The 20,481-nt window shown below is 37.9% G+C and overlaps 1 protein-coding gene across 1 annotated transcript; it reads right to left on the reverse strand.

Annotated features, from left to right (window-relative positions):
• Positions 1–1,086: 1,086 nt before the first annotated feature.
• On the reverse strand, positions 1,087–13,946 carry PRSS35 (serine protease 35). Its single transcript, XM_006926349.3, has 2 exons — positions 13,720–13,946; positions 1,087–3,905 (listed from the first exon to the last, which is right to left on the reverse strand). The coding sequence occupies exon 2, from the start codon at positions 3,897–3,899 to the stop codon at positions 2,658–2,660; it is 1,242 nt and encodes a 413-aa protein (XP_006926411.1). The 5' UTR covers positions 3,900–3,905; positions 13,720–13,946; the 3' UTR covers positions 1,087–2,657.
• Positions 13,947–20,481: the final 6,535 nt, after the last annotated feature.

Consider the following 20,481-nt stretch of genomic DNA (forward strand, 5'->3'; position numbering starts at 1 on the left):
AATGTAATCATATAGCCTCATTTTGGTAAAACCTCACAGGAAGGTAAAAGTGAATCAATATGTTCACATTGCTTGCATCATAAATTAAAGTAGATATTCTAAGTAGCCTACTTGTCCCCGGTGCTTAAAAAAAGTGTGCAGAGTTTAAGACGTTATTGGAAATTTTAAAATACGACTAAAGTGAAAAGATTTTGGAGGCAAGTTAGAGACAGAGATTATCTTATCAAATGTTACATGACAGATGGAGAGGGTGAGGAGTAACTGCAGGAGCCCGGGACCTGTCAGTTTGAAGACACTCTTATGAAAAACTCACATGAGTCAGTAGAGAATATGGCAAATATCTGACTCCTTAAGTGCCATGCTACAATATTCTAGTATTAAAATTCTCGTAATGAGATATTTTCATTATTTAAATATGTAGTTACATCTTTAATACAATATACAATTAAGGTAATACCTCTAGCATTTGGAGCCTTATCATGTAGCACAAAGTAAATAATGCCCTGAAAGAGTAAGCCTCAAGGAACACTTGGGGATGTTTTTAAGCACGTTGATCACCTCCTCTGTGCCAGGTACAAGCACTTGAGATGATGATGATGAAAGGATGAAAGTGGGGAGAGGATTGGTTGGCTTGAGCTGCCAGTCATACCTTTTACCTACTCCCTCTGGTGACAAGGGTGTTTGTGAGTTCCCTGGGCCTGGCTCAAGGTGCAGCTTGTGAATTTACAATAGAGACCTGTTATGGACTGAATGTTTGTGTCCGCCCACCCCCCCTCAGAATTCTGAATTTACTCAAATCCCAGGAATTATTTTCTAAGAATCTAAGATGAAGATATTGTGTGTGTGTTTGCAATAAGTGCAAAATTCACCTTGAAACATCTTTAGTTGCAGTGATTATATAAATAATTCTCAAAAAAAGATCTGACTAAAACTTTTGAGTCAGTAGCCCTATTCCACTATTACCAAAGATAAAATAGTATCAGTGAAATGTGTTTAGAATTAAATAGAATCATTTTTAAATAAATGATAGTTAATTTAATAGTTGCTGAAACCCTCTATATAAAACATATTTACAGATACAATGAGTTATAATTGATTTATTTCTAATTTTTTATTGAATGATTTATAACTGATTCACATTACAAAAGAATGTTCACTTGTACTGAATATCACCTATTTTGAACACCATTTACAAAATCATTTTATCCTAATCTGATCAAATATTCCTTCGCATACTAGTGAAGGATATAACTCTCCATTCTTAAAAAATAATAATAATAACAAGTAAAGTAGATTTGAACTCCGGCAGAATCGGTGACTTGGGTGTATTATGAGAGAAGAGAATGCGTGCCTAGAAACCGCCAGGAAGAACAGACCAGAAATTAGGCCTGAAGTTTCTGAATTTTATGGTTGACTCAACTACAAATCACTAAAACCCTTTATACCTAAGGGTCTGAACTAACATCCTTTTAGAGCCATTCAGTAAATACCTGTTCATTCAGGAAATAAGTAGGGGGTGCCCCAGAGCAGCCACTGGATTCTCTCCATCTGCTTAGGCTGCCATGATGGTTAGAGTGAGTGTACAGCCTTGGTCCCTAATGAAAACAATCAGAACTTTCTTTTAAAAATTATATTCAGAATTATATTCATTTTTAGGAAAGAACATACCTAAAATTACTAATCAGAGAATTCATCAAAATAATATGCCTCTGGCCCTATTAAAAAAGCCAAACTTTATCAAGGAGAAAAAAAGGCTCTTAAAAAAGATTAGAATTCCTTGTCCTAAAAAGTTAACATCTCATACATAGGATAATGTGTAGCATAAAACGATGTGTCTTTCAATGCATGATCATTTATAACTTTTGAACTGTCTGCCCTATGTATCCATGAAAAGTCCGTATTTTGAATATAGTTAAAAACTTCAGTTCTTAAAATGTCTCAACTTCTCTATTTTCAAACTAGATTTATTCCATAGAACAATTTCTTTCATTTTCACATAATACACACTACAGCTGATACTTTTTAAAGCAGTAAAATAGTTAATAGCTTTGTTTATAAATTTTGCCATTCCTTGTAATACTTTAAAAAAAAAAAATGTGTTTTTTTTTTAAGTTTCTGAGACCCAACAGAAAACACAATGTAAACACTGAGGGCATGAACCGAATGGGTCCTTCTCAGAATAGAGCCCTGTGTTGTAAATTTTTGTCTCTGCCTTGATTCTAATTATGTAACTGTCTACCTCTGTATATGCAATTTCACATTTGATATGCAACTGGCATGCCATTAGATTCTTCTTAGAGTAGGACCCTGAGAATAAGCCCATCAAGAAATCACACATTACTTATAGTACCAGCTTGAAGTTTTAAAGAGTATCTAATTTTTAAGGCAAAAACAAAAATTTTCCCACAAATGAAACTTACCACCATGTGAAGAATATATACTTAGCATTGAAATACCCATCTAGTTTCAATATCTTTACCTAAACTTTTTAAAATGTATGAAAATCTTCTATTTTTGAAAAAACTAAATTTATAAAAATGTTGAAATGCTATTGATAGGGTTCAAGTCCAGGCACCTGTGAAGTGATCTTGCTACAATAATCAGAACTGGTTTCCTCTGCTATTTAGATCATCCACGGCCTGGTTTCCGGGTTTCTGTTATCCAGAAGTACAGCGGGCATTATCTCCGTGAATCCAGAGGCAAATCTGGGCGTATTTGAGGGGGGTGATGCGGACAGCCACATTGTAGTCCTTCTGAACACCGTGGACATCCACCCACTGGTGGCCTGAATAGACAGCAATGATTTTGCGCTTCCAATTCTTTTTGGCTGGCTCTTTCAGACGCAGATAAATCCCGGAGCCAGTGGAGCCCGACTCAGCATCGCAGTATTGATAGAGGAGATCATTGGATTCGTCGGACACGCTACAAAACCGGTAGACCAACTGATCTGCCCTATCACGATCAAATCCTGAAAAGTGGATCATTCCACCTGGCAGCTTTTTGATGGTCGGACTGATGCCTAGTTCCATATATTTCTTCTTGTGAGCACGCTTCAGCTCTAGGAGAGCATAGTCATAGTCCAGGGCGGCGTCCCCACTCCCTCCTGTAGCCCAGCCTTTGGGAATGTGGGTATTCTTGACCCGGGTCCACTGGAAAGAGGGCCTCCCCTCAGCTACTCTCTGACCCCTCGCAGATTCCTTTCTTTTTCTTCCAGCCTTGGCTCTTGCCTTCAGATTCTCTTTACCATCCTCAGTCTGGTCACCACCATTTGCTTCTCTCCTGTTCTTCTTAGATCCCCTACGTTTCTTGCCACCTCCTTTATTCCTCATCTTCAACAACCCCACTCTAAGCTTTTTACTCCCTTTGATATAGTCTTTTCCGTCATGAACACAGTGGGCAGCAGTTAGGACGTGGTTGGGTGAAACGAGAACACCACTGCAGCCGGTGGAAAGCTTCACGGCTGTACTGAAAGGGAAATTGGTTAAGAATCTTTTGTCCAAGATGCTGAACCTACTGTCTGTGCCATACACCTGTCTCTTTCTCCTAACAGATGCTCCTTTTGTGGTGATATTTGGAGTTGGCTGAAGAACCAAACCTTGAACTTTCACTCTGGTCAAGGTCCGGGTGCCATTCTCAAAGACAGTCTCATATGAAAGAGAATCTTCCAGTTCAGAAAGGCTGGGAGCTGGGAGTTCCTTCTGACATTCGATGCCACACACTCTCTTTAACGTCATCTTAGCATCTGCCTCAAATGTGGGGCTGGTGAGATGGAAAGTCCTTTCACTGATGACCCGGGGTATTTTTCTCAAGTGCCACGTAAAATCCTGTTCCACCTCTGATCCATCAATGGTGGTCCATCCAAGCGTGAAAAACATCAACCAAAATAGCATATTTTCCATTTTGTCCTTAAACATAGGAAAAAGAGAGAGAGAGAGAGAAAGTGCCACGTAAAATCCTGTTCCACCTCTGATCCATCAATGGTGGTCCATCTCCAAGCGTGAAACATAAACCAAAATAGCATATTTTCCATTTTGTCCTTAAACATAGGAAAAAGAGAGAGAGAGAGAGAGAAGCTTTACAATGTTTTCTCTTTAAATGATACTTCTCCATTTCATTTTAGGCCTAGGGTCCTAAATGTACCTTTGCCACTACTAGGAACTCTTATTTTCACTGTACTTAGGTTTCATTGAGATTAAACACCCTGCTAAGTAGGCTCATACAGATTTCCAAAATCAGTAAACTGTTTTTCACCGAACCTTCCCACTACCAGCCCTAACCCACATCCCCCGACCTCCACTTGCCATCTCCACCTCTACCTCCCCAGACAGCCCAATGCATGGGAGAGAAAGACAGGATGGCTCACTGGGGTCCTTTGTTGCCTAAGTCACACTCTCTTCCTTCCTGGGTCTCATACAACCTTATTTCTGGATGATTTAGACATAAAGATAGCAGCAGATGGCCTGCACTTTCCCTGCACTTTGCTCCTTAAAAGCAGGAATCATAAATTTCTCCTCTCTCGAGTGTAAATGCCTAGCACAGAGCTCAAAAAAGTTCATTAGAATACAGTGAATTTCCCTGAACCATGATTTGCAGACCAAGCTGATTGATGGTGTAACTGAAATCACTGGATAATATTCTAAAGGAAGTAAAGGTTTTTAAAATAAATAGATGAATTCATCTGCTATTGACGTGCTTTGATTTTTACAAGCAGAGCCCCTTATCATAAAAAGAAAATATGCACAGGCCATTTTATGCTAAAGTAAGAAAAATGTGCCCTGCACTTTTTTTTTTAAAGAGTGGAACTACCATCTAAACAAAGCAACATACAAAAATTCTTCATAGTGAGATTTTACTGTATGTTAAAATTAGTTGTAAGAATTTATGGAGGCTGGGCTATGATTCTGAATTAGCCACATGGGAAAACATGATCATGATTAATATACTCCCTCTCATCATAGGTCTTGTCATCTAAGAGCCAGTGCTTTTAAGTATTTCTAAAGTTGTCAGTACTTGATAAGTCATATAATACCTCTTCTACTATTAACATCTTCTCTCACGCTTTTCCTGTTTCTCTAGGCTCACTGTATGTAAAGTTTCTCAGTTGTGAGGGTGGAGGTAGTGGTAGCACTCTTTGGAGCAGCAATTTTGAAATCGTAAGCTATGCTCCAAGTCATTTTAAACTAATAACTAACACATCTAGGCTTAGCAAATGACTTGCACTTTGTATAAAGTAGAGGCAAATTCAAGAGTAGATTATTCCTACAATATTTTCACTCTCGATGCTTTCTGAAAAAAATTTTTTTTTTTTTTTGGCATAGAAAACAAAGCTAATGAAGAATGTTAGGACTTGTCCTCAACCCAGGGTACACCCACAGAATCCTGGGCATTGGCATGAACAACAGAAGTTGTCTCTGATGTGGAGTCGAATACAGGCATCTCTTGATACAACTAATTCATTTTGCCATATACGAGCCCAGAATTTTATTAACAAACTAATAATATTCTTTTGATATAACAAAGACATATTCCTTAACCTCTTGATTTTTTAAACATAATATATTCACCAAAACATGACAATTAATTTGAATCACCATACATTTGAATATATTAAACAAATTTACAGTAACTTTTATTGGCATTAGCAAGATTACTGCAATTTCCATTTTTTATCTGCTCACACTTGAATGCTGAATAATGGTGATGCTGGTTAATATTAGACTGTACTTTTTGTTAAGTAGCTTGTAACTTGTTTTATTTTGGGGACAGGGCATTCTTCCACAGAGAGTGATGGATATTGTACGAAAATTCAATAAGGAATATACTTTGGAAAAAAATCCACACTTATGTCACAGTATTTTCTAATCATTACCATGGAAAATTTGACTTTATACAAAGCAGTAATTATATTGCTAATGCTTTTGTTGAACCATTTAGCATTTTCTTTTGTTATCTCCTATGCAATTTTTACAATGAATATCTCCAATTTTATTTAATTGGATTGGAGTAAAAAAAAAAAAAGGTAACTGAGTAATTCTACGGAGACCTTGAAATCCTATGTTTAACCAGTTTCCAAAAAAAAAAAAAACTTATGTCTCTGCCTAAAAAAAAAGCTAAAATCAGAGAGTTATATCCTTCCTCTTAGCTTATCGACAGACCAAAATCGATGATTAAAAAGAGTCATATGTTTTATCTACTTGATTCTTAACAAAATTTCAATCAAAGAAATTTTTTGGTCTGGTAAAAAAATTTTTTTGAATCAGTTTTTCATTCAACCTGTTATGATAACAGCTGTATATTGTGTACTTAATGTGTGATTACATCAAAGACTAAAAGTCAAATATCTTCACTGAGAAACATAAAATTACTTTGTACATAAACACTTGATACTAATGATCTGTAGAGTAATAAACATGTGAAAGTCATTGCTAGGCAAAATAGAGCATATCTAAATCATGATAGTGTGATATTATTTCCCCCAGTTAGGTCTGTTTTGTTTTGTTTTGTTTTGTTTCAGTACTTAGTCTTGCAACTTTAGTCTTCCAACTTTTTAGTTAGCAGGGGATTAGTAAGGCAGAATGCAAATATAAATAACTGACAAAATGATCTTTTACTATACAAATCATTGAACCAAAAATATAGAAGTTCTCCTACTTTTTACCAAATAAAACATGCACCTTGTGCCATAATTCTGTAGGCAGACTTGAGAAAGCCCATATAATGGTTAGTTTTATGGGTCAATGTGAATAGGCCACGGGGTGCCCAGATATTTGGTCAAACATTATCCTGATGCAAGAGTGTTTATGGATGAGATTAACATTTGAATTGGTAGACTGAGTAAAGCAGGTTTCTCTCTAATGTGGGTGGGCCTCATTCAATCAGTTGAAGACCTGAATAAAACAAAAAGGCTAACCCTCCTGTAACAAAAACTCCTCCTACCTGACTGCTTTGAGCTGGGACAATGGTTTTTGCCTGCCTTTGGACTCAAAATCAAACACAAACAACTCAAAAGACTGTTATTAGTTTGTTAATATAATTCTGTACTTGTATATGGCAAAATATAAACTCTGTCATATCAAAGGATGTCCAGCTGTAGTCCCCAGACCATAACTGTCAGCATCACTTGGGAAACTGTTTAAAATGCTAATTTAAAGGCCCACACTTACCCTGCAAAACCCTCTGGGGGTGGGTGAGGGGTTTTCCAGCTATCTATGTTTTAACCAGCCCCCAGGCAATTCTGATACTCATTACAATTTGAGAACTATGGCAGCAGCCAAGGCCCTGGTATAGCAGCAGCTTAAGCCGCCACATCCCAGAAGGCAGTCTTTCCAGGGATCACTGTTTAACTGGGTTTCAAAAGATATCTGCTTCATGTGTGTGTACAAAACATATTTATTCTGAACTTTGCTCTTTTGCTTTGTTAGCAACTGCTAATATTGAATGGTTCAGTCATTTAAGGAAGAAAAATAAGTCAAAGTCAGTGGATTTCAATGTAGTATATCCAGTGTTTGATGCCACAAATCGTGCAATGGCATCAGTTTGCCAGCCTTGTCTGGTCCCCTTTGAAGGAGCTCTGTTACAGTGCCCCACAAGAATAAAACCATGCCCACATCTATCCTTGGGCATGGGGAGGGCAGAGCCTTGTAATATGACCTCAGAATCACAGTAATAAGAGGACATGGATTTAGTTAGCCTGTCTAATTTGGCCTGTAATTTAACATTGGACAAAAATTTAAGGACACTTCCTCTTGGAAAATCTAAGTTTGTCTGTGGTAAAATGTCAATGTAATGCAAATGACAGTTCTTACTAATAGAGAAATCCATGGTTCTGTAGAAACATCTACATATGCCCATCATCCAAAAAGCACTAAGTCATTGATCTAAAGAGTCACGATCCCAATTGGTGGGGCAGCTATAATATTTTGATGTTCCTTGTCTTCCCTCATCCTCCTCCTTTTTCCTATCTTTCATTATAATTGTGACCTTCACTGTCACTTTCCAAATGGCTTGGACTTGGGGCTTTAAATTCTAATTTTGGTTAACGAATGTGAGGTTGCAGTCATGGCTCTCCACCATGAGTCAGTGTACACACAGCTGATTATGGGTTGGACCACGGAAACAAATGGAGTAGAAAGGAATTAGGAAGAAAGAATATCAGGATATGCAAATGAATTTTTACTGATAGAGCAAATATTATTCTGAATTCATACCTGGTCTATATTAATAGAGATGACCATACATAACTACAAAAGATGACTATTTTTTGCTTGCTTATGCTTTCTCAGAAATGTGATTGCTGACAGTATAAAATATTTAAGTATCTATACCAACGTAGTGGTTACAAGTGCAGACCAAGAAGCGAGAAAATTTGAGCTAAGTCTCATCTTTACCACTTATTAGGCATACGAATTGGGGCAATTCATTAAGTTCACCTATGTTTCAGTTTCCTCATGTGCAAAGTGGGGATAATAGTGATCTCTACCTCATAACATAATTGTGGGGATTAAATTAGACAATATATGCAAAGAATCACCACTGAGGCCAAAGCATGGCAAGTGTCAATAACAGACTCTTTTATCATTATTGTTCTACCTTAATGGGTAAATTAATATCGCTTTAGAATAATTTATTACATAAGCCAAAGTTACAGTACTTTGTTTCCTAAAAAGTCAATTTTATGGTCAAATATTTTCATTTCAACATAGTTTCCAACATACTCTCAAACTGCCTTTTTTTGTTTGTTTTGTTCAAGGACAGCTTCATTTTAGAGCCTTCCCAAATGACTTTTTTTTTTTCCTAATTATTCCTTCCTATGAATATCTGTGGCTTTGTAATATATTTTTCTCATTACATTAAACTTTAGTGTGATTAAATATTACCTAGCCACAGAACACTTGAATTGCATTTCCCATGTCTTATTTATGGCCTGGATCTATGTCAGGAATTCTGGAACTGAATCGTGGCCTCAGCTTAAAAAGAAAGTCCAAAATAATTATTCTAAGGGAGTGACTTACGGTAAAAGAAAAAACTAACTTTTTGAGAGTCTATCTAGAGTGTATAGAATATTAATGTGGCATGATATAATTATATTCATAGTTTAGCTTAGGTAGGGCTTACTATATGAAACATTTCAAATGAATTGTTTTTCTTGTATATGAAAAATGAGGCTCCTGACTTACCATTAAGGACCTACACTGAATTGCTTTTCCTCACCAGGAGATAGGTTCACACTTACTCAGGCCTTTCTTTTCACCTATTTCTTGCAATGTATTGTGAGGTAGTTGTCCAAATTCATGTGTATAGTATGCTGCCATGGAACCTAATTTTGCATTAATCCGTCAAACATTTTCAGGAGCAGAGGCTGGTGTAGATCAGGGACTGCTCAGTCAGATTGATGACCTTATAGGGCTAACTTCTACCTTAATGTATATATTAGGACACACCAATGGTTACATGATCACTTTTTACAACTTGCCTGTTCCTTTTATAGCCATCCACGATCCCAACCCCCTGCCCTCCAACATCACTGCCTACATTTAAACACGTACATAAACATGAAAACGTGCACCAGCCATCTTCTTCCCCATTTTCATCCTCTATCCGCTCAGTAAAGATTGACACACAACAGGTAGACATTGTGTCCTGGTCCAGATATTCTAAATAAGTACAGAGAGTAGCACTGGTTTAGACAGAAGGCCACAGCAGGAGAGGGGGAACATTTGTAAGGAGAATAAACAGGTGTAAAGCAAGCATTAAATGGGTTAGGTTTTGGAGAACACTTGTAGAAACTTTAATAGTCACTTTCACAAATTGGGGGCAGATGTAGAGAAGAATAGTTTTATGAAGTTCAATTCCCAAACCACTTTAGGCCTTTACCATTCAAATGCTAATCACTAACTAGAACACTGAATAGTAGCAACATTTAAATTAAAAAGTGTATGAAACTACAGCCATGAGAAAACAATGGTGTTCGTGACGTTAGGGAATATGGAGAGTAAAAACTGGGGTGTTTCAATAATTATGGGCATTTACGGGAAACCAGTTTCATTACACTCGTTACTTCTTAGCCATGTGACTTTGTGAAGGTTACTTAATTTTTCCAAAGATTATTTTCCACATTTGTTAAATAGGGATAATATTTTAAAGTATTTTTGTGAGGAACTAATACGAACTCTGTGTGTGTGTGTGTGTGTGTGTGTGTGTGTGTGTGTGAGAGAGAGAGAGAGAGAGAGAGAGAGAGAGAGAGAGAGAGCACAATGCCCAGAGCACAGTAAACATTCAACAAAGGCAGCAATTATTATTAATATCAAACCATGGGAGTCCAAACATAGGTAGATATTGATAAGAGATTTCATACATCTCTAACTACTGTGTCCCTCATTGTTTATGCCAAATAATGGCTCCCAAAGAGAGCCATATTCTAATTCCCAAAACTGAAGGAATATGTTCCTTCATGGTAAAAGAGATTGCAAATGTGACTAAGAATTCTGAGATGAGATTAGCTTGGATTATCCAGGTGAGCCCAGTATAAGCACAGGGATCCTTAGAAGAAGGAGGCAGGAGGGCCTAGAGCGAGAAGGAGCTGTGAAGATGGAGGCAGAGGTCGTGGTGATACAGGGTCACAAGCCAAGGAAGGCAAGGTGGCCTCTAGAACCTGAATAAAGGGAACAAATTCTCTCCTTGAACTTCCAGAAGGAATGCAACCCTGCTGACCCACTTTGGACTTCTGGCCTCCAGAACTATAAGTCATTAAGTTTTCAGTAATTTGTTACAGCAGCAATAGGAAATTAATAAACTTTTAAAGGTGAGAATCTAGTTTTTTAAATTGTCTGTTTTGAATGTTTCAAAAGAAAAGTTTAGGAAATGATATTAAGTGGGAAAGAATGTTTGGTTCAGACTTAAACATAAATGAAAATTTTCATTTTAAGGAAAAGTATACGGATGTGCAATTTTAGAACTAAAATCAGAAAATCATGATAAAATTTTATGGTGGTATGGTGCAGTATTATGAGAGGGAAATGAGAACTACTGGAACAGGGTAGATAAATTTGTTTATTCCCCAAATGGATACTGAGGGCTACACATCATTTCAAAGCCTCTTTCCTTGTTTAAGGATCTCTGTAATGGTTCTTCTTAGCTATTGTGTTGCACTAGAACATTTCTAAGATCAATTTCAACTTTAAAGTCCTAGATTTAAACCACAAATGAGAAAAACTTACTCATCAATGATACTCAAGCCTCAATTCCTAGCCTTCCACAATTGGAACTTGCCTGATATCCATACTTCTACCACTAGATGGCAAAGTTAGCCTGATGATCCTGCATTTAAATTGTTTACGTTCACTGAGCTGTGATATAGAATTTATTTTAAAAGCATGTGGAATTCAATAGGGGGAGAAGTCTAACTGGCTAATATACAAAATGGTTGTCACATATGGAATTTATCACATTTTGAAACCAACCTACAGGCCACAGAACCCATCTTGATGAACTGAGAACTGATAATGCTGTCTACAGCCAGACAATTTTCTGGCAGGTGGTTTTCTAAAAACCATTGTAGTGCCAACACACTTCCACTATGACCTACAGCACTGCTAAATAGTCCCCCAAATGTGCTGCAATTCATTTCAACACGAAGGAAAGTCTTCAACCTGCCAAATATCTCACATATGTTTATCAAATACTTTATAATCCATTCCTAAAAGATATGCTCTCTGCTGATTCTACGCTGAAAATAAATGGCAAGAAAGTTCATTGACAATGTGCCAATTTCTATTCAAAATATTATAGTGCTATTTTCAAGGTTAGTTTCAGGAATGGAGACAAAGTAATGTCTGCTTTCAGAATTTGGCAGTACTTGAGGGAAAGGAAGATGATAAAATTACACAGTTGATTATTTTACAGTAACCCACATCTTCTGTTTCTCATCACAATAAGAAATACCCTCCCTTTGTTTTTTAGCTATTTTTCCAAGACATGTATATTTTTAATTTATGCAATGGATATGCCGTGTGTAAATCAGATTTGGGGTGAATAGCAGTAAGGAAGACAGTCCCAAAGGACCCCTCTGCTGGCTGGCTCATGCACACACATAGGAAGTGCACAACATATGGCTCCAACTTATTTTTGTATCTTGCAAGTTGACCTCTGAAAGCAAAGAATGTCTGTAAATGTATTAGGTATGCTACTTTTCAGGCTTTAAAGCATCTTGTGAGCACAATGCTTTTCACTAATCATACATCATTTTAATCTACTTGAAGCTTTTGAAAATTTTTTAGTTAAGCAAAGTTATAAAATAATAGCTTTTGTACCACTAACTTGACTTTGCTGTTTCCTAACCTCTCATCGCAGATTTCTCATCGGCTTCAGTCTCCAAAATTCTGAGTCTGAATTTGCTTTTAAAATGCATTATACTGGCCTGGAGTGTTGGGCAGAGAAAGATAAATAATTTATTCAATAGAGAAATTTAACTCAAATTACCAATTATTTATTTTAACATGTAATGAGTACATACTATGTGTCAAGTACATAAGCTAAACAATCTCACATTTAAAAACATGCAAAAGATTCTGAAAAGCATATAGGTTTCTGAGATGTCTGGAAGAAAAGTTTGGACAGTTTAATCTCTTCTCAAACGAAAGGAACGCCTCTAATACTTCCTTTAAAAAAATAAAATTCCACATGATGCTTGGCCACTACTTTCAAGCCTAGATGTCTTATTTGGCTGGGATTTTAACATTCTTTCTTCAAATTATAAACCAGATTCTAAGTATTATTCTCCAAGCAGCAAAATATGACTTTTATAATCCTCCATAGAGAAAAATGTACTTGGGATAAAATGAGAATTTCAGAAGTGAGTAGGATTAATAAAAAGGGAGAAAAAAAAAAACACCTAGATAGGACATACAACCTCTTTTCAAATCAATGACAGTATAAAAAAGGTCAGGAATCAGGCAAGAATGTTTCCACAACTTTCAAAAACTTTTTATTATAGAAAATGTCCAAACTACACAAAAGTAAAATGAAAAGCATTTTGAAAAGTAGAGAACAAAAGTATATTCCCATGAGCCCATCACCCAGCTTCAACAATTATCAATATTTGCCAATCTTGTTTCATCTATCTCCCCCAATTGTTTGGTTTTTTGTTTGTTTGTTTTGTTTTGGCTGGAGAATTTTAAAGCAAGTCCAAGACTTTTTCATTTCATTTCACCATCTCATTTTAAAAACGTTTTCCACTGCTCTTTTTGCTGACCTGTGCAGCCAAGTTGATGAGAGAGACAGAGAGACAGAGACAGAGAAGAGACAGAATCAGAGAGAAGAGAGATTGATTGATTCTCGCTTTCATGGTAACCCTGCCAAAGAGGCTTTCAACAAGAGTAGACTTTCCAGGAATGCGTTTTACACCTTTTTCAATGTCATCTGTTAATAATCATAAAAATAAAGAGGGTCCCCTCTGGTACTCCTTCAGTAGAAAGAATTCCATTTATATTCCAATGCAAACATTCTTACTGTTAATATTAAACCGTGCAGAGGCCGGCACACAGAATTGCCTATTGGAAGAGAGGCTCGTTTCTTTGAGGACTTAAGGTGCTAAGTTTGATCGCTAGCTTTAGACCCCTTCAAAGAAGCTCTCCTCGGATGGGTTCTGCCTTTCTCAGGGAAACTTCCAAGTTTTAGGGTCTCGCCCTGTCGGAGAGGCAGGTGGGGGTGCTCCATCCTTACCTGTGAAGCTTAGTCGCCGGGGCGCTGCCCAGTTCGAATCAAAGAGCCCCCAGGCGGTCACCAACGCTGGCGAGGGAGGGAGGGCGGGGGCGCTGTTGCCACGAGCCTAGCGGGTTGCCAGAGCCGGAGGCCGCCCCGCCACCGCCGGTCACCGCCCGGCGGGCACCACCGGGAGCTCGCGGCAGAGACTGCGGAGGAGGCAAGAGCCGAGCTGCGCGCGGAGGCGGGGAGATGGGAGGGGAAAGGGGGCGATGACGCCGGGCGGACGCGGAGGGAGGCGAAGGGGAAGGAGGTGGGCCAGAGGAGAGGAGGGAGGGAGGATGAAGGAGCCGAGATGCGGGGCTGAATGGAGGATTTTACTTGGAGGTGTGGGGCACCCCAGGCAGCCTCCCACCCCAGCATCTTTATCCCCAGAGTGAATTAAGCGTTAGGAAAAAATCGTGAGTGGATTCACAGGAGACATCTGATCCTATGATCGTATGCATCCCTTAAATATCTCAAGAAGATAGTCTAAAGTGTGTGTGTTGGGGTGTGGGATGGACAAGAGTTCTTTGTGTCTCATTCCCTGGGCTCCCTGGTCAGACCCCAGCCATCTAGAGGAACTAGGGGCCCTAACCCTACCGCAGTCGCTATCAGAGACCTCGCTTCCCTGGGCGCACACCCACTGGGCAAATCTGACTTGTGCCAGCTCCTCGTGCTAAGTCCCCCGTAGCGCAAAGTTCCCGCAGGCGCCCACATGGCACCCCAGGACTAGTGACTGCGGGCTGGACGGTTAAGTCACCCTGTGACCATCCTGTGCCGCCTCCAGGGGGAGCTCGTCAGTTTGCATCTCTGTCAGGAAGGTAGTGAGATTTTTTTTTTTTTTTTTACTTTTAGCGAATATTCTTTAAGATCCTTGCCCTCCTCCGTCCACCTGAATACTAACGTCATCCTTTCTCACTCTCCTTTATTCTCTTTAGGAGAAGTAAGTGCTCCTTTGGAATGGGGACAGCATGCAGAAGGGAACTTCACTGATTCAACATCTATGAAGCTTCTTTCTACCCGGTGGCAAATCTGGGTCAAGATGCACAGATATAATGAATACAAAAACTCGATTCTGTCCCTCAAGGCAGGGAGATCAAATAAGTGCACAAGTATTTATAACACAAGATCTTAGCGCGTCCCATAACACTTGGCCCATTAGTGGGTTATTGCCTTTCTCAAGTTCCTATGTATTTTTTTTTAACAGTATGAGATCAGAACATATACATAATTTTGTTTTCTATTTTTCCACTTAGCATTTTCATTTATACACTTACGATATAATTAAATCTATTAATAATTTTTATCTGGTATAATATAATTAGTTCTGAAGCTCTCCATCACACCAATTAGAACATAAGCTTCATATAGCATCTTTGAATCACCACCCTCTACCACAGGGCCTGGCATTAATGAATGCTAGTCATGTGTGGAAATAAAAAAGTTTTCCAGTGAAATGGAGTATGAGAAAGTCATACAGAAAACCCAGAACCCAGAGTGCAAAGTCCTATCTAACACTAAATACTTGTGCCCCTGGGACTCAATATCTTCATCTGTAGATTAAGAAGCTTGAGCTGGAGGAATTCTATAGCCCGTACTTCTCAAACATTTTTGAGATTCTAGCACCACATAAATCCAGAAGGATTTAATGTGGATCCAGGTCTGATTCCTTTCAATCAGTCATCACCCCTCACAGACATAACATAAAGCTGACTTCAAGTGCTCTCTGGCCCCCTTCCTGAAGCTTTTACTCCAAGCCCTCTTTTTTCTCAGCCTTATTGACATAGAACACTGTAAATTTAAGACATACAACGTGATGATTTGATACACGGATATATTGCAAAATATTTGCCACAATAAGGTTAGTTAACTCATCCTTCACCTCACGTTATTACCATTTTGTTATTGTTATGGTGAGAACATTAAAGCTCTACTCTCATAGCAACTTTCAAGTATACAACACAGTGTTAACTATAGTCTCCATGCTGTACACTAGATTCTGGCACTTATTTATCTTATAATTGAAAGTTTGTACCTTTTGTTCAACATTTCCCTATTTCCCCAACCCTTAGCCCCTGGTAACCACCACACTACTCTTTCTACGATTTCAATGTTTTTAGATTCCACGTATAAATGAGGTCATACAATATTCATCTTTTTCTGTCTGATTTATTTCACTTACCGTAATGCCCTCAAGATCCATCCATATTGTTCCTGATTGGAGGATTTCCTTTTTTATGACTGAATAATATTTCATTTTATATATTTTTTCACATTTTCTTTATCCATTTATCTGTTAATGACCATTTAGGTTGTTTCTATGACTTGGCTATTGTGAGTAATGCGGCAATGAACATGGGTGTGCAGGTGTCTCTTCAAAGTAGTCATTTCATCTTCTTCAGGTATATACCCAGAAGTAGAGTTGCTGGATCAGATGGTAATTCTATTTTTTAGTTTTTTGAAGGATTATATACTGTTTTCGATAATGGCTGTACCAATTTACATTCTCACTAAGAGTACACCAGGGTTTCCCTTTCTCCACATCTTTATCAGCGTTTGTGGTTTATCACTTGTGGTTTTGATAATAGCCATTTTAATAGGTGTGAGATGATAGCTCATTGTGGTTTTGATTTGCATTTTCCTAATGATTACTGATTGAGTATCTTTTCATGTACTCGTTGGACATTTGTATGTCTTATTTGGAAAAATGTCTATTCAAGTCCTCAGCCCATTTATTAATTGTTTTTTGTTTTGTTGTTGTTTTGCTTTTGAATTGTATGAGTCATATATTTTGGATATTAACTCATTATCAGATAGATGGCTTGCAAATATTTTCTCCCATTGCAAAGGTTGCCTTTTCATTTTGTTAATTGTTTCTTTTACTGTACAGAAACTTTTCAGTTTGATGTAGTCCCACTTATTTGTTTTTGCTTTTGTTGCTTGTGCTTTTGACGTTAAATTAAAAAAAAAAATCATTGCCAAGACCAATGCCAAGTAACTTTTTTGCTATGTTTTTTTCTAGGAGTTTTATTGTTGCAGGTCTTAAATCCTTAATGCATTTTGAGTTAATTTTTGTGAGTGGTATAAGATAGGGGTACAATTTTATTATTGTGCGTGTGGATATCCACTTTTACCAGCACCATTTGTTGAAGAGACTATCCTTTTCCCATTAAGTATTTCTGGCTTTTTCATCAAATATTTGTTCATCATATATGAGTGGGTTTATTTCTGTGCTGTTAGGAGCTCTTGCTCTATTGGGTTATATCAAGTTTCTTACTCCTTCCAGAGATGGGACCAAAATCTTAGGGTCACTCTCCCCTTCTGTTGTCTCTGCCACAGTGCCTGACCCATACCTTCCAGAGTCACAGACACATCTAATATTCAAATGGCAGCCCTGCTTGAGAGATATCTAAAGCTTTAATCTGCTTCACTTGTATTTTTGCCTTCTCAAAGGTGGCTTGCTACTCTGACCCCAGTCCCATACATGCCCTTTCCTTACCAGCAGGTAAAAAAGAAAGAGGCACTGTGCCAGCTGAGGAATATCCTCTAAAACCCCAAAATCCCTAAAAAGGCTTGCGTCTCCCTTACATTCGTAGGGCTTGGGTAGATTTGCATCTTATCAAACACAGCTTCTGGGAAAATGTGGGCTTTTCCGACCAAACAACTCCAAAAAACCTTATAACAGGGCCTGGGCCTTGAATGTTTTGTGGGTTTACCATTCAACTTTTCCTTCCTTGGCAGATGTGCCAGTGAAGACTGCAGAGTGTCTTGAAGCAAAGGCAAGTCTTCACATGTTAACATTATGTCATCAATGCAATGTGCCTGTTCTGGGCCAGGTCTCAGGCTACCATCCCATGACATATTGTGGAGCTGTGCAGGTAGCTTGGGGAAGCACTCAAAAGGATTACTATTGTCCCTCCCACACGAAGGCAAATTTGCCTTAGTAATCAGAAACCTGTACTTGTCGGTCTTTCATTGACTCTCCTTGAAGATGAAGCACCTTGGCAAGAACACGTTTGCAAATGCATCAGAGTAAAATAATAACTGTCTGCAAAAGATAAAAGACTTAAAAATGGCCATGGTTAAGGATCTGGTGAGAGTCCACATACGCACACAAAATGATGCAATTGACTTAGTTATCCATTCCACTATTTGTTAGCTTGACCACACATGAAATTCTTTTCTCAAGATTTCTTTCCCACAAACTTTCTGCAACTTTCATATACCTTTCAGCTTTTGTCCTATCTTTTCCTTTTTTATTTTGAAACAATGATTTTACTTTCGGATAAAATTACTTTTTTTTCCCTTTACCAAAAAATCCCCCCAAACAAACAAAAACTATGTACTTTATATTGTTCCTTATCCAAAAACAAAAAAAAAACAAAAATAAAAACAAAAAACCACATTCTATTTTCCTTTCCCTTTATAAAAATTCACCTCCTTTTTTTCATATCTTCTTTTACAGAAAATATACATCCTCCTTTCCATATACAGTCATTTTCTTTCATCCTTATTATTTTCTTGTTTGTAAAAAACTTTAGCTCTTTTACAAATAAGTTTTGGTTGCAGCAGTCTTATTTTAAAAAGGCCTCTTTTTTTTTTTCTTCAGTCTCTATGGGCAAAGTTTTGGTTAACTCCTGGGTTTTTTACATTTCAAAAACATGATAAGATTTACAAATTTCAGAGACAAAAAGAATGCCAGTTTTTTCCTAGGAATTTTGGAATATATTTCTCTATTATCAGAAGTCTAAGGTAATTGCTGTTTAAAACTTACCTTAGTGTTGGGAGACTGACTGCAGGCGCACTCCATTCATTTCATCCTAGATGACCATAACATCTTCCCCTTTGTTCTCACTTTTCTGGGGATTCTACCTCTTAGCATCCCAATCAGGCTTTGTCACAGCAGCTCTGGGACCTTAATCCACAGCAGCACACTGAGGTCTCTAACTTATTATCCTGCTCTCTCACCTTGTCTGTCAACCCTGAAGAAGCTAGCAGAGTAGTTGACCACTGCAAGTCCTCTAATCTGTTTTTCTTTCAACTCTCTAACTTGAGTTCCAGACCCGAGTTGGGCATTGGTGGCCAGCCGAACTGCCTACAGTAGAGGCCAGCCCACTGTGGCGACCATTTGTTTCTTTCTCTTTTTTGCTACAGTGTGCTATGCAAATTTCCCCAAATGAGCAGCCAGCATTTTAAGGGTGTCCTTGGCAGTCCACAAGCATTCAACAAATGGGCCACTCCTCCTCCTATAGAGGTCTATGCCAGCTCAAGATTTTTCCACAGATGCCTCTTTCCCAAGGCCCATTTTCTCAGTCACCTGCCTGGATCACCAGCTGTTAGGTTGCAACCACTTTGGGAGCTTCCCAGGTAAAATCTGAAACCAGTCTCTGTATTCAGAGAGCAGGGGAAGACTGAAGAAAAAAAGTAGACCACTCCAGATTGACAGGTGGCTTGAATTGGGAGCAGTCATACCCAGTCCAGATAGTTTCAGTGTCACATTCCTACCTCAAGGCTGTATCCTTGAAGCAGCTTCTGGGAGCAGAAGGCAAGCGGAGCACACATTCCAAAACACAGGGAGGGGAGTGAGGGGGCTCTGATTGCCCAGGTCCAGCTCGTGGGACAAACCAGCAGTAATGTTTTCTTGATGACCTTGCCCGGAGATGTTTGCCGGTAGTTTATTTTTTTTCCTTGTAGAAAGGGTAATACTTGATATTAGGGCAATGCTAGACTCATAAAATAAATTTGAGAGTGTTCCCTCATCAATTTTTGTTGTTGTTGTTGTTGAAGAGTTTGAGAAGAATAGGCATTAATTCTTCTTTACAGGTTTGGTAAAATTTACGTGTGAAGCCATCTGGTCGTGGGTTTTTGCAGGGAGGGTTTTAATTATTGATTCAATTTCCTTCCTAGTAATTGGTTTGTTCAGATTTTCTATTTCTTTATGATTCAGAGTTTGGTAGGTTGTATTTTTCTTGGAATTTATCAATTTCTTCTAGCTTGTTGAATTTGTTGGCATATAATTTTTTTCACACTAGTCTCTTATAATCCTTTGCATTTCTTCGATATTTGTGGTAATGTCTCTTTTGCATTAATAATTTTACTTATTTGAGTCTTCTCTCTTTTTTCTTGTTAAGTCTAGCTAACGGTTTATAAATTTTGTTTAGCTTTCCAGGATACCAATTCTTACTTTCATCAACATTTTCTACTTTTTTTTCTATTTTTATTTTATTTCTGCTCTGATCTTCATTATTTTCTTCCTTTTGCTAACATTGAGCTTAGTTTATTCTTATTTTTCTAGTTCCTTAAGTTTAAAGTTAGGTTGTTTATTTGAGGTCTTTCTTTTTTCTTAATGTAGGTATTATTGCTATAAACTTCATTGTTAGCGCTGCACCCCATAGGTTTTGGGATGTTGTGTTTCCATTTTTGTTTACTTCAATATATTTCTTCATTTTTCTTTTAATTTCACCTTTGATCCATTGGTTGTTCAGGAGTGTGTTGTTTTATTTCCACATATTTTTACATTTTCTATTTTTCCTCCCAATTACTGATTTCTAGTTTCATACTATTGCGAAAAGATAATTGGTATGATTTGTCTTCTTAAATTTGCTGAGACTTGTTTCGTGACATGATATATGATCTATCCTGGAGAAAGTATCACGTGCACTTGAGAAGAATGTGTTTGCTGCTGCTATTGGATAGAATGTTCTGTATGTGTCTGTGATGTACATTTGGTATAAAGTATAG

The sequence above is a fragment of the Pteropus alecto genome, unplaced genomic scaffold (assembly GCF_000325575.1).
Source record: "Pteropus alecto unplaced genomic scaffold, ASM32557v1 scaffold7, whole genome shotgun sequence".
NCBI classification, from domain to species: domain Eukaryota; kingdom Metazoa; phylum Chordata; class Mammalia; order Chiroptera; family Pteropodidae; genus Pteropus; species Pteropus alecto.